The 14,508-nt window shown below is 47.6% G+C and overlaps 1 protein-coding gene across 1 annotated transcript; it reads right to left on the bottom strand.

Annotated features, from left to right (window-relative positions):
• Positions 1-540: 540 nt before the first annotated feature.
• Positions 541-5,711, bottom strand: LOC113958261 (keratin, type I cytoskeletal 19). Its single transcript, XM_027666379.1, has 8 exons — positions 4,976-5,711; positions 3,496-3,578; positions 3,068-3,224; positions 2,667-2,828; positions 2,410-2,535; positions 2,076-2,296; positions 1,329-1,357; positions 541-820 (listed from the first exon to the last, which is right to left on the bottom strand). The coding sequence occupies exons 1-8, from the start codon at positions 5,411-5,413 to the stop codon at positions 783-785; spliced, it is 1,254 nt and encodes a 417-aa protein (XP_027522180.1). The 5' UTR covers positions 5,414-5,711; the 3' UTR covers positions 541-782.
• Between the last annotated feature and the right edge of the window lie 8,797 nt (positions 5,712-14,508).

Genomic DNA, 14,508 nt, shown 5'->3' with positions numbered 1-14,508 from the left:
TAATTGATTTCTGGGGCTGGAAAGTGATTCCATTTGGAATTTCAGCTGGGATAACACACCTTCAACAGCATGAGAGAGAAGGGGGCTGAAATTGGTGCTAAAGGTTGGTAACCTCTGTGTGAACTGGGGGAGGAAGTGAAGAATTCTCCCAACTGCTGCTCACCCTGTTTGTTCCTGTAGGAGTTTCCTGCAACCCCGTTTAACAGCTTTATGTTTTACCCTAATGAAACGTCTCCCAGCTCCTGCTGCTCTCTGGAATCACTTCCCATCCCACTGCCCCTGCTCTGCAGAGTGCTCAGTGTTGTAGTTAAAAACCTGAGTCACTCTTGTGTGCCCTGCTGAGGGGCTGGGGATGCTGTTGCCTCCTTATTCTGAGCTCCTGCCAGCAAGAGGAGACAGAAGGAATCAGGATGGAGCCCAAGCCACCCCCACACTGTGAGCACTCCCCTCTCGGGGAGGCTGCCTGGCTAATTCCTGCCTGAGTAAAGCCAAACTGCACTGAAATATCACAATAACTCCAAAGAAGCAGAGATTGCAAGAAGATCATCTTTATTTGAGCAGATGCAGCAATTCAGTACATGCAAGACCTAGAAATAATTGCAAAGCTGACTCTATTTGCAACTGAATCACCAGTTTGTGAGTGTAGCTGCCTGAACTTTGTGTGCCCAAGAACTTTCTGTGCTTTAAAAGTCGTTTCCAGCAGTTCAGAGTGATTCCTCTCCGTCTCAATCCCCATGTGCTGTCTGTTTTTTCTCACTTTGTAGATGACCTCTGGAGGATCCTCACTGCTGTTTCCCATCTCCCCGCTTGTCTCTTTTGTCTGCAACAACATGGAAAGAAGGAACAGCAATTATTTAAGCCCAGCTCACACGAGCCCACTCTGTGGCGGGCACTGAGCTTGGCTTGGGCCTCGTCTCTCATTCCCTTCTCTCAGAACTTTTCCTCTCCATCTCCTGGATTTGACTCATCCCTTTTAAGATACTGCTGACCTTTAACAGCTCAAGGCAGGTTTTAGTGGCATGTTCCTGCAATTCCCCTGAGCTGGCCAAGCTTCAATTCCCGTGTCCTTTCATCTGGGGAAATGATTAAGTGTTTTGTGCTTTACTTTGCCTTTACTGTAGCAGTCTGGGATTTTTTTTCCTCATGTCTGACATCTTTTAATGGCTGAAATTTGTTCAATTCTAGTCAGAGACATCATTTGTTACTTATTAGATTTTTTTCTGTGGCAAATCAATGCAGACCCATCTCTAGAAAGGACCAAACTACCAGAGTTATGTGTATTTCCTTTTATAAAATAAAGCTTCTCCTGAGAGAGCAAGAATTCTTACCAGGAGTTCCTGAAAGGGAGCCAAACATCCTGTGGAACAAAGAGAGAACAGCTGAACACAGAGAACAGTGAATACATGAAATGCTGTGTGAGACAAGGATGGATGAGAGCAAATTCTCTGTCAGTCAGGTACATTGTGGTGCAGTCAGAGCAGGGATACCCATCTCCCTGTGCTCCTTCTCAGCCAGGGAGAGGGAGTTGTTGTAAGAAATATATTTTTAAACAACTACATTGGGAAAAGACAACTATGGAAAAGGAGGAATAGAGGAAATCAAAACCTTTCCACCCCTGCCTCATTTTTTCCCTCCTGGAGGCTGTGTGAGATGACAGAGAGCTGTGGGGTGACTCAGGGCCTGAGCAGGGCCAGCCTCACTGCCTTCTCTTTACAGTATTTCCTTCCACACTGATTCCTGGGGCGTAAAAGCTCTCTGCCTGTCAACAGGAAGTTTATGGGAATTTGTTCTTAATTTTTATACCCTGTAAAACATTATTAACTGCGCTTTTCCTGACTGTGAAGCAGCTGATCACTCTAATTGTTAAGTTACACTTAATCTCCTATGTCTTCCCCTTTAGAAACTCTCTGAGGTCTCATCTCATGTAAATGGGAGCTGTAACATTTCTACTTCCACCAGGGTCCAAAACAATTAATTTGTTACTAACTGTAGGTCCCCAGGAGTGTTGGCAGTTGTGTTTACTGAGGTGCTGTGGCAAGTGAGCACCGCGGCAGGGTCAGAAAAAAGGTTCTTACTGGGACTCCTGGCCTTCCAGCAGCTGTCTGTAAGTCGCGATCTCTTGCTCCAGCCGAGTCTTGATATCCATGAGGATCTTGTACTCGGTGTTCTGGCGCTCCATCTCAGCTCGGAGCTCCGCCAGCTGTGCCTCCATGCTGCCAACCAGCCCCTGGATCTGCGCCAGCTGCGCCCCGTAACGCGCTTCCGTGTCGGCCAAGGTGCTTTCCAGCGCCGCTTTCTGCCGGGGGGAACCACAGAGGGGCTGGTGCCACGTACAGGACCCCGTGGAGGGAGGGCAGTACGGGCCCATGTCAGTGTGGGGGGGGTCAGGCAGTGCAGAGCTGGACGTACCATGCTGAGCTGGGACTGCAGCTCGATCTCCAGCCCTTGCAGGCTGCGCCTCAGGTCAGTGACCTCGGACTTGCTGCTCTGCAGTTGTTCGGTGTTAATGGCCACCTCCCGGTTCAGCTCCTCGGTCTGAGACAGGGAAAACACCACGTGAGAAGGATGGGCAGTGTAGGGCTGTCACAGCAGCTTTCTGTGCCTTTTAGTACTTGTTTCTTTTATGGGTTTTTTGGTCAGTATTTGCACAGTATGGAGGGGGTTACCTTGCTGTGGAACCAGGCCTCAGCATCCTTCCTGTTCTTGTCAGCCATTTGTTCATACTGGTCCCTCATATCCGCCAGGATCTTGGCCAGGTCAATGCCTGGAGCAGAGTCCAGTTCCACACTGACCTGACCGGCTACCTGTCCTCTCAGGGCACTCATCTCCTGTGGGGATGGAAGAGGAGACAAAAGAGGGCACAATCATCACTGAAAACATTATGAACCTCCTGTTCTTTCTTCAAGGGCTAAGGCTGACTGACTGCCCTGAAGTACTGGCGGGGGGGTCCCAACCTACACGGAAATCTTTTCCTCACCGCTGGAGACCCCAGGGCAATCCTGAGGGACTCCACATCTCCACAGGCTGTCTCTATAGTGCCACTTTCAGTTCGTTTCCTGGGTTTTACCTCCTCGTGGTTCTTCCTCAGGTAGGCCAGCTCCTCCTTCAGGTTCTCGATCTGCAGCTCCAGGTCGGCTCTGGCCAGGGTCAGCTCGTCCAGGACGCGGCGCAGGCCGTTGATGTCGGCCTCCACGCTCTGGCGAAGCCCCTGCTCAGTTTCAAACCTTCAGAAGGCAAAACAAGCCCGTTCAGGTTCGCCGATTAACCAGCCCACAAGAAACACATTATTTTATGTGAATGTGTTTGGGTTTGTAGGATTTATGTGGTGCAGATGGTGCTCTTAGCAAATACATGAAGGGCTGAGCTGCACAGACAGGATCAAACCAGTGTTCACATGGGAGTTTTATGGCCATTCTGTTCTTGTTTCATTGCCCTTTGGCTCAGCAGGGGGTTTTGCCTACTCACGAGACCTTTCCCCTCTCCAAAACGACTCACTTGGTTTTGAAGTCATCGGCAGCCAGCCTGGCATTGTCAATCTGCAGCACAATCCTGGCGTTGTCGACGGTGGCATCAAGGATCTGCAAACAAAGGGAGCTCATTGCTGGGGCTGAAACAAGTGTTCTCTGCCTCCCTGCTCTGCAGATGAGTGAAGACTCTATTTCATCTGTAGCTACTACAAACAGAGGTGTAGGGAAGAATCAATGATTTGCAGCAAACACATTGCACAGATTTATCATGGACTTCTGCCAGGATTGGCAGCTTTGGACATATCCTTGAGTCTGGTGTGTGAAATGGCTTTAGGGAGAAAAGCCACTTCTCTCAAGACTCTCTCCACTGTAAGACAAAATTATGGGCTGGCTTAGGGGGAGAGGACTTAGAGGTACCATCTTGGAACACATTTTTATTTCCTAGAACACCCAGGATAGTGTTTATTTATTCTTTTAATGCATCATGAAAGCCTCTAAAGGAAATATTGTTTATTTAGGACGAATCCCTGTACAGTTTTACCTGGAAAGCATGTCTTTGCCTGCCACTTCTAAAACTCAAAAGGTCAGCCACAAAAACAGCTGGAGCAACATTTTCCCTCTCTTAATGAAGGGGAGTGAAAGAAAGGTGGGAAAAGAATGCTGAAGGGAAAAGGTCTCATTGCCAGCTCTGCCTTCAGCAGAGCTCAGATTCTAAATCAGGATTGAAGGTGGATGGGTTGCAGGAGGGGCAGGAACCTGCATGGGAGCGGTCATGAACTCCAGGCTGAACTCCGAAAACTAAACCTCAAGTTTTCTTTGATTTATTTACATAGTTTAATCAGCGACTGCCTGTGTTTTGCAGGGTGTGTATCACCTCAGCAATCTGTTATCAGGTACCCATGGGCTCTTGGGGCAAATCCTGCATTTATATATGGCATTGATTACTTCGTGTCTGCTGCTTCCTTCTTCCCTATGCCAAATGTTCCAGTGCTTTTATCTCCATTCCAAGGTTAAGTAGGAGGAAGATGAAAGAGAAATTGTCCTTAGCCCATTTTTATTCTCATTGTTAAAGCAATATGATGGGGCCTCTAAGGGTTTTCAAGATTTATGGCAGGTGAGAGGTACAGAGACAAGCAGGTTGCTGTCACTGCTTGGTTCTCTTTATATACCAGTTTATATATGGTGATATGTACATTAACTGGTCACAAGTGTGTACCTGACCAGCATGTGTGTATGTACGTGTGTGTGTACAAAAGCAAACACTATCAGAGAGTTAAGTACTCAGACATCCCACACTGACTGGTTTGTGCCTTCTCCTGGCTAACATTTAAAAAGCAGATAATTCCCTACTGACATTTTCTTTATCCCCCGCCCATTCCTTGCACATCCATCTCACCTCCCTGCAAGGCCCTCTGGGGGCTCCCTAGGGAAGGTTCGCTCTTTGGGTTTTCATGCTCTGCTTCTTAAGAGCAAGTCAAAGATGGTTTTTGGTAAATATTAACACCTACCTTGTCTCGAAGGTCCTCAATAGTCTTGAAATAAGAGCTGTAGTCCCGAGCTGGGCTTGGCCCTTGTTTTTGGTACCAGGTTCGGATTTTAGTTTCGAGGTCGGCGTTGGCGTCCTCCAGCGCGCGCACCTTCTCCAGGTAGGACGCCAGGCGGTCGTTCAGGCTTTGCATGGTCGCCTTCTCATTTCCTGACAGGAGCCCGTCGCCTCCCAGGCCGCCCCCATAGCTAAAGCTGCTGCTAAAGCTGCCTCCGTAGCCTCCCCCCAGGCCGCTTCCCAGGCCCGAGGAGACAAACCTGGCCGAGGACACGGACACGCCCCTGCCCCCGGAGCCCCCGTGGATGCTGGGGGCCCTGAAGCTGCCGCCGAACCGGAGCGAGGAGCCGACAGGTCCCCCGACCACGGAAGAGCTGGTTTGCCTGAAGCTGTAACTGGCCATGGCGAGGAAAACCAAGGACCTTGGAAAACCAAGCTGTACTCACAGGTTCCTGATCCCGAGGCAGGACTGTGCCCTGCTCCCCCACCTCACTGCTTTTAAGCCGGTGACAATGGGAGTTGTCTCCAGAACGTGTTATCTGAGACCCGTGGAATTTATCAGCCCTCAGCCCTCTGCCAACACGGCAATTCCCTTATTGGTCAGTGGCTGTGGAGTGGGCTGATTCCTTCCCAAACACCTCCACACACGGGAGGCGATTCCTCCCCCTGACCACCGCCTCTTGAAGCAAAAGGTGGGATTTGGAGGAGGCGTCTCCATGCTGAGGGGAGCATTCCTACACCTGGTCAGAGTTTACCTGCATGGAAACAAAGGGGTGGGAGTGCACGGCCCCACCAGCACCACGATCAGAGGGACTCACACAAAGACTTTCTTGTGTAATCTCATGAAAGAGTTTTAACAGAGTGATTCAGCCTGATAACAGAGCTTGAAAGGAGCCGAGCTGGTGTGGACGTGGACAAAACCTGTTCCTACCCCTCTGTTTTCCTCATTTCCCTTGAGACAAATTTTTCTTTCAGAAGTGACATTTTCTCTGTTTCTTTCTTTGCTCTCCGTTCTGTTTGGGCTGACAGAGAACCTGCTGCACCTGAGAGTCTGGTTTTCTGCAGACACAAGAATCCTTCTGAAGCAGCCATGGCTGCATTTGTAGCAAAGAGAAGTACTAACAACTCTGAGTACCTGGGGAGTGGGGAGAAACAAGTGTCTGATTATACACTGAGTCCTTTGATTGCTGCTCGAAGAGAGAAGTGATGAGAAGAAACAGAATCACTTCGTCTTCTGGTCTTTGAGAGTCATGAAAATGTTATTTCTAAAATTTTCAAGTCTTCTGTTATGAAAGATGGATTTTCAAAAGCTTTTGCTACTGCAAGCTCCTCTCTAAGCATCCCTAACACACAAGGGGATACTCACAGCCTTCCTTCCACTCTCCTTCCTTCTCGCTCCCTTCAGAGTTCTGGAGCTCCCCAGAAGTGCTTTGGACACAGAGGGAGTGCTGTCCTGGCAGCATTTGCAGCTCTCAGGAGCAGCCAGGCCTTTCTATGCCCATGAAAAATGCTCCAGTTATTTCAGGCCACACAATAGAGCTGCACTCCCTGTGTACAGAGGTGTCAAACTGTGGGGCAGCTTCAGGGAGGGGAAGAACAAACAGCACACGGGAAGAACAAACAGCACCTGTATCACCTTTATCAGGAACCATGCAGTGACTCAGGGCTGGAATAAATCACTGGATACACACAGGATGTGTGCCACACTTCAGCCCTGGACACTGAGCTGAGTTCTTTCCTCTCTGTAGAGAGCTCTCCACCTGCACAGTGAAGCTGTGCAGCCTCTCCTCAGAGCCACAGGGCCAGTGCTGCTGCCAGAGAAACGATGGTCCTTCCTCCCAGAGACCTGAATGTCCTATTCAGCCCCGGGTGGGACAAACCTGCCTGGCCAGTAACTGTTCCAAGGGCTGTGAACAGGTGAATGGTGGTGTCAGGAGGCTGCAGTCTGCCTGCAGACAGAGAGAAAGCTGCAGGAGAACAGTTATTTTATCCTTAAATACCCAACTCCATAGTTAGAGCACAAAGAACATCAGTCCATGTGCTTTTCTGCACTGAACAGAAGTGCAAGAAGCTGAAAGGAGAATAAATCCCAGTGTGTCCTTTTTGAGATTAGTCTCCTGCTGCAAGGAGAAAGGAATGTCCTTCCCTTAGATACTCCTCCAGCATTCCCTGGACTCTCACGTCAGGAACTCAAAGCAGTGTAGTTCTGGGTTTTGCAAAATGAAATGTATATCTGTTTTATGATCCAACTCGTGAAAATGTGGATCTGGAAGGCCTCTGCACTCCCTCCACAAACCTTGAGTAAAAGCAGCAATCACCATGTGTTACACTGGCAGAGTATTGATCAGGTACTGCAGGCACGGTGGGTTTGCATTGGCTGGCAGGGAAGAATCTCCCAAAGAATGAACTGCAGTTCTTTGTGGCAGTTTGGAAGTACAGCTGAAAATGTCAGGAGAGGAAAGGCTTGGGATACACTGTCAAATGGATTAACCTGATTTGTACCACCAAATAAGCTGCTAGTACCAAATCAGTCCCTCACACAGTATTTGTGCTAAAACTGAATTTTAAGTTTCCAGAAAGGTTTTGTTTTTTTCTTTTAACTTCCATCTCTGTTTTACCTCAATGGCTGCATGTGTTTGTTTTTGTAGAGACTCCTTTAAGGTGAGAACATGGAAAAGCCTTTAGTATGGCCAGTGAAAAAATGTGCTTTTAGCATTCTGCGTAGGTCTCATTTTCTCCCAGTACCATAAACCTAATTTATTGTAGGCTCAGCTTTTCCCCTGTAAGGAATGGTCAGCACAGGGATTTTCCTTTATCTGCACCTTATCAGAGGGGAAGGGAGACACATTTTTTCAAGCAAAGTCATCCAGTCACGCCCAAGCTCCTGCCTGGGACTGGATTCTGCTTTACTTTTATGAGCTCTGCCTTATAAAATCGTTATTGTTGTTTCAGGGTAGTTTTGTTAACTGTAAACTCTTTTTTCTTGCCAGAGTGACTCTGGCATATCCTTCTCTCTTCTCACATCCTGCTGTATTTGCTACCAGGAGTTGCTAATGCAATTTCAGTTATATTAACATTTTAACCAGCTTTGTTGGTGGCTGCAATTCCAGTGATGCTTCTGTGGATGAATGAGCAATGTAGAGTTATTATTCTGAATCTACCTTTTAAATTTTTAACTGTTTGTTCCTTCTGGCAATTATTCCTTTCTGCCTCTGCTTCCATCAGTGATAATGTGCTGCCTTTTCACATCCACGTTTTTAGTCTCCATCTCTTCTCTTGCTCATCCAAACTTTGGCTGCCACAGGCCACAAATGATTGTGCCACAGGCCCTCTTAAGATCCCAGCTTGGGATGTTTTTCTTCCCTTTTGAAGACCACAGGCATGAAACATTTGCAGCTCTTTAATTCAAACACAAAATTCCGTATTTTTTTCTTTAAACTTCCTTGTGGGAGGAACCAATGACAACAGGCTCTGATCTGCAGCTCGTAGCAAGGTAACTGTGGTGAATGTCTGCCCAGAATACATTTCTCACCTGTCTGCCTTTTATAGCCCATCATTAATCTTTTCCCTTAATCCTCACAAAGCTGGCATTGCCATACAGTCCCCGAATGTGCCAACAGATTCAGAGACAAGGATGTTTCTGTGCTGAAGGGGCAGGTCCCAGCACGTGCACACACGGCTGGGAGCGGTTGGGGAAGGGGAGGGAAGAGCAGAGCAACAGTGGGAACTTGCTCAAAATGACTATTTTTGCAAAGTAGAGGGAATGTGGTGAAGGGAAATGCGTGTGGGAACGCACAATTTCTGCATTGAAAGGGGTGAGAAATAAGGTCATGTAAGGGTTCTCTGTTAACAGAAATGAGGAGAGTAAGACACAGGACAAACCATTTCTGTCCAGGGCTCTGGGTCGTTCATGGCAGAAGAGAAATGAGGGATCAATAATTTGAGCTGAACTGGAACCATTCCTGCCCAGGCTCCTGCAGAGCTACAGAATTTAATTTCTCCGTGGTTGCCATTTATAGAATATTTTAATTGATTAGTATGAGGAAAATACATAAAAGATCCTGAAGAGCTCAAGCACTTCAGTAATTGCGAGCAGTGTAAATACTTGGCAAATCCTTGAAACTGGCTGTGGTGTGGAAAAGCCTCATTATTGTCCCTGTTACCCTAGAAACATAAACAGCTTTAAAGTCTTTATCAGTCCAGAACTCTAACGATAAAGCACATAAAGGACTAAAGTACCTGAGACAGGAAAATAAAACAGATTTTCTTATCGTGTGATTAAAGACTGTGTGGGAAGGAAGGCTCAGCTGGGCACCAAGCCCTGAGGAGTGAAAGACAACTCACTGGATGTACTTTTACACTTCCTTTAACCTGTTATCTGGCTGGTAAATCTCAGCAAGGTATGATGGGGCTGGAAACTATTATTTAAGAGCCAAGCATCCAAGGGCCGGGAGGCCGTGTTCCAGAAGTCAGGTTTGTGCAGGCAGCACAGAGGCTCTGCCAAACCCCGGCAGACTGAGCCTGCCCCGGGCTGGGGGAGCTCTGGGTGTTGGGCTCTGGCCACGTCAGTGCAGTCACAGCGAGGGAGGAGGCCTGGAACTATCACAGGGATCTTCCCATAGGCCACGTGGAAAATTCCTACTCAAAAGTGCGTCCCGGATTTGGGAGAAACAGAGAGTAGATGGGGCTCGTAGCAGAGCTGAGCTGCTTTATTCTGTAAAACATTTGTATGTGTGTTATTTCTACCTATGTGCTCATATATTTATGTCTATACACACGTATTTGTACTCACAGAATTATAGATTATTATTTCTCTTGCTAATTTCATAAGAATATATTCTGATCATGGTGATAAACCACGGCTTCCAGTAAGGGCTGAGATTTTACTGTGCAAGCCTTAAACACATGTTCTGGATTTGAAAACAAGGAGCTCTCTCAGTGCCCTCCTGATGGATCCTTGGATTTGGGCTTTCCCAATCCTACAGGCGGTTTCATACTCGGTTTTGCTCGAGAGGAATTCTCGGAGTCTCCCAATCTCTCGGGCTTAGTGAGAAAGTCCAGCTGTTGCTCTGGGAGGGCCAGTCCTGGAGCCTCCAGTTTGGGAGCTGCTGCCAGGGAGGTGTTTGTAAACACGTGGTTCTCATGGCAACTGTCAGCCCACAGAAAGCCCTTGGGAGCCCTGGCTCTGGCTGCCCTGGCTGGCCACACACCTTTAGGGGAGGAGAAGGGGATTTCTGGCTACTCTCAACACTTTGTGCCACTTTCAACCAGGAGCATTTTCCCTGTGTTTGTGTGTACCAGGCAGGTCCCTCCCTGGGCACTCCTGGCTGTTGCCTTAACTGAGAGCTGTGGTTTTCCACCAGCCTCTGACACCCCAATTCAGCTTTAAATCTTCCTTTCATTACAAACTGAGGTCTGTGCCGGTTGTCTGTATTTTGGGCAGCCCAAGGCCACCAAAGCAAGTGACTGGAATGTGCCTTTTCACTCTTTCCTAATGGATTCAGCTTTAATAACATAAGAACTGGTGAAATGATTTCTAACATTTTCAACAGACAGGAGTAGTTGGCATTTGTTTAAAATCTCTGCGCGCGTGTGATCGCTGTGAACTTTTGGGTACTGCCATAATTATCGACATCGGGTTGTGGGAAAGAACTGAACTAACATTGGGAATGTTGTAAGAAAATGTTGATTACTGAGGCTGTGGGTGCCTTTGATCCCAGCCAGGGCTGGGAGCACAGGGGTGTGCCAGGGAAAGGTGTTCCCTGGAGCCAGGCTTGGCGGAGCCGCGGAGCGTGGGCTCCCAAACGGAGCTATTAGGAGTAATTGCAGCCTGCAGAAACCTCTCTTTAGGCGCTGCTAAAACAGCTCTGAGAGTCAGCCCCAGTGTGGCTGAGAGTGCTTGTCCTTCATCACGGAATCATGGAATGGTTTGGGTTGGAAGGGACCTTAAAGCCCACCCAGTCCCACCCCCTGCCATAGGCACGGACACCTTCCACTAGCCCAGGTTGCTCCAAGCCCCGTCCATCCCTGGGACACTTCCAGGGATGGAACGGACACAATGTGGAAATACTTAAAGAATTCTGAGGTTTGTTGGGATTACCACTCCATTGTGTTATGTATGATGTGAAAGAATAGAAACTGTTAATTGGAATATGGAGAGAAAGGATTTTTCCTGCAAGAATTCTCGTACTTGGTTAACTTGGCTGCTGTTATTTTTCACAGTTATGGTGGGCTGGTAAATGTGAGAAGTATCACAGGAGCAGCTCCCTCTCATCTCTCTTTTTGTCACAGGCACAGTGAGCCAGAATTCCTTTTCTCATTTCTTGAGTCCTCGTGGGCCGAGAGGGGAATCTGCTGTGTCACCTCCGTGGTCCCATTTCCTTGTGGCCAGGAGTGTCATGGCCTGGCAGGAGCGTGCACAAAGGCACCAGGAGCCACAGTGGGTTGTCGTTCCTGTCCATACCTAAGAGCTGCCTTTGCAAAAAGAAACATGTGCTGTGGGTCTTAATCCTGCAGGTACGTCCTGATCCAGGGGGAAGCCAGAACTGAGCCTCTCGAACCCTCCCAATGCCACGATCCCGGGATTTGGGGCCTTGGGAAGCGGGAGTGGCACCGAGCTCCCCCTGCAGGCCCGGCCGTCAAACACAGCGCCTTTGGACTCACCCTCCTCCCGAGCGAAACGAAAATACAAACCTGCCGATTTTACTGGTTTTTAAGCTGTTCTTTCCTCGGCCAAACCATGTCTTAGGGTTGAGGCTGGAATTTAATTTGGAAACTGTTTAGAACAGTTTCTGTCACAAATCCTAGTGGATATTTCCTGAATTGCCACCAGACGATGCCGTGTGAGCCGACCCAGACGGACACGCTGTCCATCACCTACAGATAAATCCTGTCCGTGGTATGGAGCTGTGGGACCTATTTCTGTGGTTCCTGGGACACACCAGTGGAGCAGAACTGGGCTCAACCACAGCATTGCCAGCGTGCCCCACCTAAAAAAGAGCAGAAGGGAAGCAGGAGACTCGAGAGCGTTCCCAACAGTCAGCCTAGAACACAGTTGGCTCCTTTCTGGGATCACAAACATTCTTCCTAGTTAAACTGTGGCCGAAGAAGGTATTTGATCCCAAAGGCCATTGTAGCTGCCTAATGCTGAGGGGTTTGGGGTGGTCAGCACTGGCTGATAGGAGAAGTAAAAGGGAGTGGAAGGCAGAGCAGAGTCTGTTACTGGCACAGGAGCAGGAGAGCCCTGTCGTGACTCCAGGGACAGGTATTTCTGCTTTGACTTTACAAACCTCCTTTGTTTCCCAGGGAAATAGTTACTCTGACTCATCTCTTTTCTACTGTACTGAGAATTCAACTTTGGATTGTAACATGGAACAGTTGATGCCTTTTAAACTAAGAACTACCCTGTTATCCAAAACGGACATGTTTTGCCTGACCCAGATCTCTTTGCAGACCGAAGTGCAAGTGCACAGCTGTGTGATGGGATAGGAAATGTCCGTGATTTAGGAGCTGTTCAGGGAACAATGAGCTTTGTGAGACCCACCCGGGTCTGGGACAGGGTGGCAGTGGAGCCACTCCCCTGCTATGTGACCAGCCCTGTTCAGCAGCTTCCTCAGCCCTGCAAACCAAACGCTGAAATGCAATCTGTAAGTTTGAAATGACTGAAATATTTCGCCTTCCTCTGTTGAGCCCAAATAACATGAGCATGGTTTTGGTTAGGAAGTTTGAACCTTGCCTGCACTCTGCCATCCTCCACCCAGAGCTTGCACGGCCACGGAGCTGGGAATGGCCTTATGGAATAAGGAAACACACTCCTTCATATGGAACTAGAAAATAAAAGTCCTGAGTCCAGATTTTCCAACATAGCAGGAGGAATAATCCCAACAACTGAACATTAAGTTAGTAGGAGAACTTCTTTCATACGCCTCACTCATCTCCTGATCTGACCTTTTGCTTTATCGAACAAGATTAGACAGAGCTCTCATCTAGAAGCTGGGATGGGATTGATTTCTTGTTCAGTCACTCAAAGGAAAGTGGGTTTGATTTGACAAAATTTTCATGAAATTTTGTAATTGATGCTGATTTTTCAGTTGAGCTGCTGAACTACTGAACTACTCACACAGCCCTTGGAACATAAGCTATGAAAAAGGGGTTCCCCCCCCCTTTCTCTTCCCCATAGGTGTCACTCTTGAGTTTAATGTGGATTCATCTCCGGGATTTTATCCAGACATCAACTGAGTTAGGATTCACACATTTCTTTAGGGCCATAGCACATAATTCACCCAACCTTAATTTTTCTGTGAAGGTTTATCTCTCTTGTTCCACCTAAACGTAAATACAATATTAATGAACCAAACAGACGGTTGGACACAGAGTTTTCTTTGCGTTGCAGAAAGGTAAAGCTTTATTGGAGGCATTGTCATGCAGCAGAGCAGTGAGTGCACTGCAGGAATGTGTGTGTAGGCACAGTGATTGCAGTGATGGACAGCATGAAAAGGGAGAAGGAGATCATCTGAGGAGAAGCCCAGAAATTGTTGTGGGCTGGGCTGCTCCCATGGCAGTGAGTGGATCAGGGAAGCCCAACGCACCGGTCGTATCTTAACACACTCTGGACTGCCCTGTGGAAAGAAAGAAGAATTGATTGTTCTGATGGGGAAATCAAGAGTATCTTGCAGCACTGATATTTCTATTTATGCGCTATTTAAATACCCATTTGTGAGCAAAAGCATGGGAAAGGAGATCAGCCTGTGTCTGGAACTGGAGCCAAACCACATTGAAATGAAGAGCTTTGATAGAGAATGGTTTTAATCTCTGCTGCAATTGCAGATGTGGAAGTCATAGGACAAGGTTGGTATTAACAGGAAAAGGGATGAAACACAAAATGTGAAAGGCATGGGAACAGGATGGGTTTGGATCCTCTTTGGAAGATGTTTCTTACCTGCCTTGTCACTAGATTGACCATGACAGTAGGAAGTAGAAGAATGAGAATGGGAGGACATTCCCCCTCCTTGACATGATCTGTGAAAGGAAAGGAGTTTTAACAAAGGGAAAAATAAATACATACTGACAACACATGCAGTGTGTGTAACAGCTCGGCTTTTCCTGGACCTCACAAATAATTCTTTACATTTTTATTTCCTCCCCTCTAGCTGTATTTTCCTAGAAAATTATAAAAGCAGAAACAGCAAAACACTCCAGCAGCATAATTCTTGTACTCTCCCACTCCAGCTGTTCTTGCTCATCTGCTGACAGCAGGAACTTCATTACAGTTTGGTTTGGCAGGGTGATTCCTCTCACAGAATTCACTCCACACAAACAGGTCAAGAGGAACTGATTAACTCAAAACCTCTCAGTAACGATCTGCTTTGTGTTTCCCTCGGTGTTTGATGTGCTTATGAAGTTTCTGATAGATACATTTCAACGCAGATGCTGTGAAAAAGAAGCTGCTGAATTTAGGTTTCAGCTACAGACAAGTAGAAGATTCTGCTCTGCCTTCCA

Source organism: Corapipo altera, unplaced genomic scaffold (genome assembly GCF_003945725.1).
Source record: "Corapipo altera isolate COAL_440 unplaced genomic scaffold, ASM394572v1 200, whole genome shotgun sequence".
NCBI classification, from domain to species: domain Eukaryota; kingdom Metazoa; phylum Chordata; class Aves; order Passeriformes; family Pipridae; genus Corapipo; species Corapipo altera.
The sequence above is the reverse complement of the archived record's forward strand: the minus strand, read 5'-3'. Positions and strand labels throughout refer to the sequence as shown.